The sequence below is a fragment of the Hibiscus syriacus genome, unplaced genomic scaffold, assembly GCF_006381635.1.
Source record: "Hibiscus syriacus cultivar Baekdansim isolate YM2019G1 unplaced genomic scaffold, ASM638163v2 tig00110895_pilon, whole genome shotgun sequence".
NCBI classification, from domain to species: domain Eukaryota; kingdom Viridiplantae; phylum Streptophyta; class Magnoliopsida; order Malvales; family Malvaceae; genus Hibiscus; species Hibiscus syriacus.
Genome location: NW_024062903.1, coordinates 5,157,174 through 5,165,131, shown reverse-complemented (window position 1 = coordinate 5,165,131; position 7,958 = coordinate 5,157,174). Strand labels below are relative to the sequence as shown.

The 7,958-nt window shown below is 32.5% G+C and overlaps 1 protein-coding gene across 2 annotated transcripts; it reads left to right on the top strand.

Annotated features, from left to right (window-relative positions):
• The first annotated feature begins 5,212 nt into the window (after positions 1-5,212).
• Positions 5,213-7,573, top strand: LOC120146055 (elongation factor 1-alpha-like). Of its 2 annotated transcripts, none has more exons than XM_039159725.1 (3): positions 5,213-5,311; positions 6,055-6,536; positions 6,640-7,573. In XM_039159725.1, exons 2-3 carry the CDS (start codon positions 6,075-6,077, stop codon positions 7,519-7,521), a joined length of 1,344 nt encoding a protein of 447 aa, XP_039015656.1. In that variant the 5' UTR covers positions 5,213-5,311; positions 6,055-6,074; the 3' UTR covers positions 7,522-7,573. The 2 variants fall into 2 exon arrangements, with proteins under 2 accessions (XP_039015656.1, XP_039015657.1); XM_039159726.1 differs by having other exon boundaries at positions 5,258-5,291; positions 6,048-6,536.
• Positions 7,574-7,958: the final 385 nt, after the last annotated feature.

The following is a 7,958-nucleotide window of genomic DNA, read 5'->3' as shown; positions in this document are numbered from 1 at the left end:
GGAGTTCTTCCGGAGTTGCTTGCAGAGTATGGTACATGTGATTATGGGGCATGTAGATTGTATTCTATTTTATATATGAGTTTGAAAAACCTGTTTTATTTTTGCATAATGATAAATCATTTTATGAGTTACATGTTTTGACAAAAGTTTTAAATTTTCCGCTATTTTTACAGTGGGACACTCCGGTGGCCTAATGTGACACTTCAGATCAGATCGGGCTATCCGCATCGGTCTGAGGGGGTTACATGTTGATTATGTGATTGTCTAAAAAAAATTCATCAAGTTGGTTTATTTTAGTGAGTGGTATGTCAGCAAGTTTAAGAAAGGTATCAAGATAGTTTATGTGAAGTTTTATGTAAAAGGAAATGTCAAACACCATTAAGATGGTTCAAATTGAAATTGAGACGTAGTGCAGCCAGACTTGATCAAAGAAATTGAGTTCAAGTAGGTGACAAAGTGTTTCTGCAAGTATCACATTGGAAGGAAGTTTTTCGCTTTGGACGTTAAAGAAAACTTACTATTAAGTTCATTGGACTTTATAAAGTTCTTAAGAGGATTGGATAGTGGTATAACAGTTAGCGTTGCCATCAGAGATGGAAAGATTCATAATTTCTTCCATGTGTCTATGCTTCAGCGATATCGATTAGATCCTGCACGCATCATAGCTCCAGATGTGATAAAAGTTCAATCTAGCTTAGTTTACGAAGAGAAACTGGTTCAAATTTTAGCATATGAAATCAAGCAGTTAAAAAACATAACGTTTCTGATAGTTAAGGTTCTTAGAGAAACCATAAAGTGGAAGAAGCTACTGAGAACGTGAAAAAGAAATAAAGATGCAATATCTTCACCTCTTTGTAATGAAAATTCAAGGATGAATTTTCTTAAGGGGGAGATTTGTAACATCCCAATCATCGGGTCAGTGAAAATGTAAGAACTCAAAATTTAGCGGTTTAATTAGAATAATTTGAAATTTCAAGAATTTATTTGAAAATTTTCGAACATGACTTGATATTAAATTTGGATTAGTGGAAGGGCATTATGGTATTTTCACCTAAAAGATTTTATCTTCTCTCTCTTTTAAGGGATATAACACATGGATAAGGAGGAAAATTCTGGAACCATTTATGTTCTCTTCTTCTTCATGCTGTGAACTCCATGGCTAAAGGTAAGTTTTTGTAAATTTGTGGGTTTCTTCAATTTTTGGTTGGGTATTGGAAGTTTGGGTGTTATATAAGCTTAAGAAAAGCTTATATAAGATTAAAACAACAAGATGAGCAAATTAGAGATGAATTGGTAAAATGAGTGTAGAAATGAAATTTTGATATAGAGTGGTTTTTGAAGTTCTATTAAGATATTTGACTTGTCAATGAGCTAATCAAAGGGTTGGGAGTATTAGAAATGATTAAAAGCTTGGTTGAAAATATGGTATAATTTTTAGAGATAAGATTTTTGGCTGGAATTTGGTATGTTTAAGAGTAGTAATTGATGACAAGTTGGTTTGAATGAAAGAAGTATAGTTTAAGGACTTAATGAAGGATGATATAAGAGACTGCGAGGAGTTTTTGGTGATTTTCGAAGTGAAAATGGCAATTATGGGCTTCGAGTATCGATACCGTCAGAACAATCTGATACTTTAAGGGAAAATTTGTGAAATTTGAGGGTAGTATCGATACCTGTTGAAGAGGTATCGATACTGTAAGGGTAGTATCGATACCCCGAAGAATGATATCGATACCAATTTTAAGATGCAAACATCGAATGTCCTTTTGGTATCGGTACCTTGAGGAGGCATTGATACCCTTGAAGAGAAGTTTCGGTACTGAAGGGATAGTACCGATACTTCTAGGCATGAAATGAAAAGTAAAAGTTTCTTGTATCACAAGTTATTCTGATTGGATATAATGATTTCAAGAACGATATTGATTTTTGATTTGTTTTGTGTAGTGGTTGATCGTAATCAGCTTCCGATCAGCTCGACATATTAAGTACTTATCCAAAAGTGTTATGGAATTCGCTTAGGATTTCAATGAGGCAAAGGTAAGTGCTATTTACATAATTTATTGATGTTTGACGGAAGGCTTGTGATAAGCCAACCTAAAATGTTTTGAAAAAGATGAAATGATATTATTATATGTGAAGAGTTTTTATATGATTATGTTTTATACAAGAAAATGAATTCGTTGAATAATGATATGTGATATTAAATAATTATGTAAATCACTATGAAAATATGATATATGTCATTAAATGAAAATAACGATAATTGCTTTATGAAATAATATATCATGAATAAATGTTTGATTGTGAATAAATAATAACATTTGAGAATGCTATGTGAATAAGATGTATGTGAAAGATTATATGAATATGTGTTATGTGAATATGTTCCATGGAACATAAATTGCAAGTGAAAATGTGAACTTTGAACAAGTGAATGTGAAAATAACTCTATGTGAGAGTAACTATGTGAATAAGAAACACTTTGAATAATGATTGAACATAATTATATGATTAATAGCCCAAAGTATATGTATGAGGATTAGAGGTATAGTTGGCATGCCAAGAGTCGAGGGTTTTATGTGGTCCTCCGGGACAATTATGTGGTCCTCTGGGATAATTATGTGACACTTATGTGCAAACCTATGTGGTCATTTGGGACAAAATGTGGCACTTCGGTGCAAACCTATGTGGTCATTCATGACAATTATGTGGCACTTCGGTGCAAATTACGAGCTGTGGTGACAGCATTAGTGCACAACCTCAATGTACTCAAATACCTAGAGTTCTCTGTATTATACGTTTGGGTAAATTAAACAAATGGTTATAAAATGAAAAATATATCATTCTATGTAGTTTATATGAAACTAAAAGTCTATATGAGAAATGACTTGAAGATATAATCAAGAATAAAATAAGTATAAATTCTTCAGTAATTAATAAGAGATGTTATAAGTTATAACACTGGTGACTTTTGATAATTTAACCTTTCTTTTATAAAAGTATACAAATGTTTTATAGAGTCATAGTACTTATAATGCCTCACTAAGTCAACGACTTAGCGTGTGAGTGTTTTCACACGTAGGTTCAAAGTTATGCAAGAAGTAATACATGTAAGCGAGGAGCAGGACAACATACCTTTGAAGATTATCATATCAGAGAGATTTTAAATTGTATGTGATTGTGTATGGTAAATGTTGTTGGCATGTACGATAAATGTAAAGTTTAGATAATCTGATATGTATTTTAACTGTGTTTTATTAAGTTTTATTTTCTTTATCAAATTTCAATCGGATTTTTAAAGAGTCAAAGTACTTTTAAAAGTCAATGTGACGCATCGGATTCGTATCCGAGTCGGATACGGGTTAAGGGTGTTACATTTCCTTTCTCTTGTAAATATTTGTGCTTTTGTGAGTTTAATCTTGTAAACACCTACCCTGTAAGAGTTTTCTTGTTTACATTATTTTATCCTTTGTAATGGGGTTTTTATTTCTAGTTTATCCAAGTGAAAACTAGGGAGTTGTAAATGTTATCTCTTTATCCTTGAAAAATAAAGAACAAATTAGTTAATTTGTTGGAAAATCCTTAGTGATGAGCTAAGGTAGTGGATGTAGACTTGGTTGATAAGTCGAATTATTATAAATTGATGTGTAAGTTTTCCTATAATTTTACTTCTTACTCCCTAAACTCTAAAAAAGCTAATTCACCCATTTTAGGCAATTTTCAGTTGTCAATTTGAACTTAATATATCCAACGTAAGATGTTTAGGTTTGAAAACATTAAAGGTAAAGTGAAAAGAAAAGTGAAGGGATGAAAAATTGAAAGGTAGAATGTTAAAAGATCGAAAATATATTTATTTATTTTTATTAGTGTAATTCATAAGAAGGAAAAATATCCAAAGGAATTTGTATTTTTTTATTATTTGATAGAGATGGGAAATGAAAAAATAAATAAATTTGAAAACTATATAACTATAAATTGACATATATTTCTCTCATATTTTTTTTTAAATTGAAAATTTTCAACTTTATTTATGAAAATTAAAAATATTATTACTCTCGTTTTTTTCAGATTTAATATTAGAAGACTTAATTTTTTTTAAAAAAAATTATAAAAAAGAATAATTTAACAAAATATATTTTAAGATAATTTTAGGCTCCTACAACTAAACATTATAATACTATTCCATATTTCGATAAAATTGATCATAATCTTATTTCCTATTAGTCAATTTCACTCTTAAATAATTTTACATTTATCAATTAAATATCATAATTTTATATCAATCAAATAAAATAATTTAGAATTCTTAATAATGTATTAAATTAATTTTTTATTAACTTAAAGTAATATAATATGTTATTTGTTTAAAGATTATTAATTATTTAACATTAAACATTTCTATCTTTTACACATGTGATAATCGAATATGAGACTTTAAAAATAAATAATAATTTATCAATTACTAAAATCGTACAATTCATGCAATATGTAGAATAAAAGGTAAAATCAGCTGTTCAAGTCGGGGGTGTTCAATGTTCGGTTAAAAATTGAATTAATCAATCAAATCGAAATTTCGGTCGATTAATTTTGATTTTGATTGGTTAACGATTAATATTTTTTTTAAATTTAAGTTTCGATTAATTCGGTTCGAAATCGGTTAATTAACCGAATTAACAGAAATTATTAAATATTTAATATATTATATATATTATTTAGATTTACGAGTGTTTGAACTTGGTTTTTATCGAATTAACTGAAAAAATTATCTGAATAAACCAAAAAATATTTAATATTTAATATATAATATATATTAGTTATATATTATTTATAAATTTTGATTAATTCAATTAATTTGGTTAACTAATCAATTAACCGAACATAGTTCAGTTCGGTTAAATTTTTTTAGAAAAAATCTAATTCAGTTAACGATTAATTAAAAAAATCGATTAATGAAATTTGAATAATTAGATTCGATCAATTAATCGAATTGCTCGTTTGAAGAGCAATCGTTTAATTTTGCGAAAGGTTGAAGGGTACCTAATCCTACGAAATTAGGGCATCTAATCCTACGCAGAAAGAACCATAGAATATTCGGCTGATGTGAGATATCAAATGTTAACCGTTGGATTAAAAATAATCCAACGGATAAGAAAAAAACCCTAGTTAAACCAAAGCCGATAGAGTGACTACTTAAGCTAAAGCAGGCTGCATTTCTTCTCCTCTATCATTTGCTTTCAACGCTCTCTTGCGCTGCGACGTAGGGAGCTTTTTGTTTAGCGATTCTCAACTAGTCTTCTTTTTAAGCTTACAGGTATAGATCCGCTTCTTATTATTTCTTAACTTTTATTGATTGATTGGAGGTATAATAAGATCTGATTGGTTGTTTGGTGATATATTAGTTTCATTTTTATGTGATTTAGCTGTTGTTTATGTAAATTTAATTTTTATTTTCCTCGGTTCGAGTTGCTTCTTTGTACTTGATTTTTTTCCCTGGATAATACTTCTGCGTAGTCCCGGATCTGGTTCTTGTTTGGTTTGATTTGATCGATGTGTTTTTATGCATCAGTGTTCGTTTAAATTGTATGGTTTAAAATTTTTAAAATTCCGTCTGAGATAATTTTTCACGTGATAACTGATCTACTGAAGCAAATGCAAAATAAGTGAAATCTATTAACGAAAATTTTCAAAATAGTAAGCCATTTTTTTCTGAGGCTTTACTGTTTTGAATGCAAAACTTTGATCGGTTTTATGGAAAAAGATATTTAAGATCTAGTGGCTGTAGTTTAGTGGAAAGAACACCATATCTATGGAGGATCTGGGTTCGAATCCCAGCGGCCACTCTTTATCATTGTTGAACCTGTTGAATTTTAACTCGGATAGATCGCTTTTTGAAATTAAGTTGAATTATTCTTTATATCTTTATTTAAACCAGATGTTGAATTTGTTATTTTTTATTCATTAATATACACATATATTAGGCGATGGAACTGTGTTTTGTTTGATCTTGAATTTGTGTATGATTTGTTTTGTGAATTGGTTGCTGTCAATTTTCAGGTTCTCTCCCGAGTTTTATAATGGGTAAGGAGAAGATTCACATTAACATTGTGGTCATTGGCCATGTTGACTCTGGTAAGTCGACCACCACTGGTCATTTGATCTATAAGCTTGGTGGTATTGACAAGCGTGTGATTGAGAGGTTCGAGAAGGAGGCTGCTGAAATGAATAAAAGGTCATTCAAGTATGCCTGGGTGCTCGACAAGCTCAAGGCTGAGCGTGAACGTGGTATTACCATTGATATTGCCTTGTGGAAGTTTGAGACCACCAAATACTATTGCACTGTCATTGATGCACCTGGACATCGCGACTTTATAAAGAACATGATCACTGGTACCTCACAGGCCGATTGTGCGGTACTCATTATTGACTCAACCACTGGTGGCTTTGAAGCTGGTATCTCTAAAGATGGCCAGACACGTGAGCATGCTCTGCTTGCATTTACCCTTGGTGTCAAGCAGATGATTTGCTGCTGCAACAAGGTAAAGTTATTGTATTACATTGTAATTGATGTACCGGTGTCCCCTTTTGATAAATGTGGTGATTTTGCAACTGTAACTGATTTTTTATTGTGATCTGGTGTAGATGGATGCAACTACCCCGAAGTACTCTAAAGTGAGGTATGATGAAATTGTCAAGGAAGTCTCTTCTTATCTTAAGAAAGTTGGCTACAACCCAGAGAAGATACCATTTGTTCCCATCTCTGGTTTTGAGGGTGATAACATGATTGAAAGGTCTACAAACCTTGACTGGTACAAGGGTCCCACTCTCCTTGAGGCTCTTGACCAGATCAATGAGCCAAAGAGACCCTCAGACAAGCCACTCCGTCTCCCACTTCAGGATGTCTACAAGATTGGCGGAATCGGAACTGTCCCTGTTGGTCGTGTTGAAACTGGTGTCCTAAAGCCTGGTATGGTTGTTACTTTTGGTCCCTCTGGTCTAACCACTGAAGTTAAGTCTGTCGAGATGCACCATGAATCCCTCCCAGAAGCTCTCCCCGGTGACAATGTTGGGTTCAATGTTAAGAATGTTGCTGTTAAGGATCTTAAGCGTGGTTTTGTTGCGTCAAACTCCAAGGATGATCCTGCCAAGGAAGCTGCCAACTTCACCTCCCAGGTGATCATCATGAACCACCCTGGCCAAATTGGAAATGGATATGCCCCCGTCCTTGACTGCCACACCTCCCACATTGCTGTCAAATTTGCTGAACTGTTGACCAAGATCGATAGACGATCTGGTAAAGAACTTGAGAAGGAGCCTAAGTTCTTGAAAAACGGTGATGCCGGGATGGTGAAGATGGTTCCCACCAAGCCCATGGTTGTTGAGACTTTTTCCGGGTACCCACCTCTTGGACGTTTTGCCGTTCGTGACATGCGCCAGACTGTTGCTGTCGGTGTCATCAAGAGTGTTGAGAAGAAGGATCCAACTGGTGCCAAGGTCACCAAGTCTGCTGCCAAGAAGAAATGAGGTGGTTACATTTGATAGAGATATTGCTTTTATTACATCTAGGACAACTATCTTTTAATTTTGGACTTTTGTTGGAACTTATATTTCATGTTGTTAAGTTCTGCTATAAACTGTTGTTGATTTGCTTTTATACCAACCTTGCTTGATATTTGATATTTTTTTCTTCCAATTTATGTGCTGATTGCTTCCTTAGCTAAGGCGTTGGAACGGATAACACAGATTTTACACAGCCCTTTTTTGTCATTTCGTTCAGTTTTCTATTGTGTTCCGATTCAGGGCTGTACTGTATCTTAAGCTTGATTTAGGTTTTAAATAAATGCAAACTATTATAATTCGGTTATTTAATATAAAAAAGATTAAATCTACATTTATAAATAAAAAATTACTTGATGCCGAAGTTGGGGGAAGATGCTTGCTCCTGTGTTAATATGCGTTTG

Excerpts from the sequence above, each read along its gene's own strand:
- LOC120146055 (XM_039159725.1), top strand. The coding sequence starts at position 6,075 with ATGGGTAAGGAGAAGATTCACATTAACATTGTGGTCATTGGCCATGTT. Across the intron at positions 6,537-6,639 it reads TGATTTGCTGCTGCAACAAG|ATGGATGCAACTACCCCGAA; the intron begins GTAAAGTTATTG and ends GATCTGGTGTAG.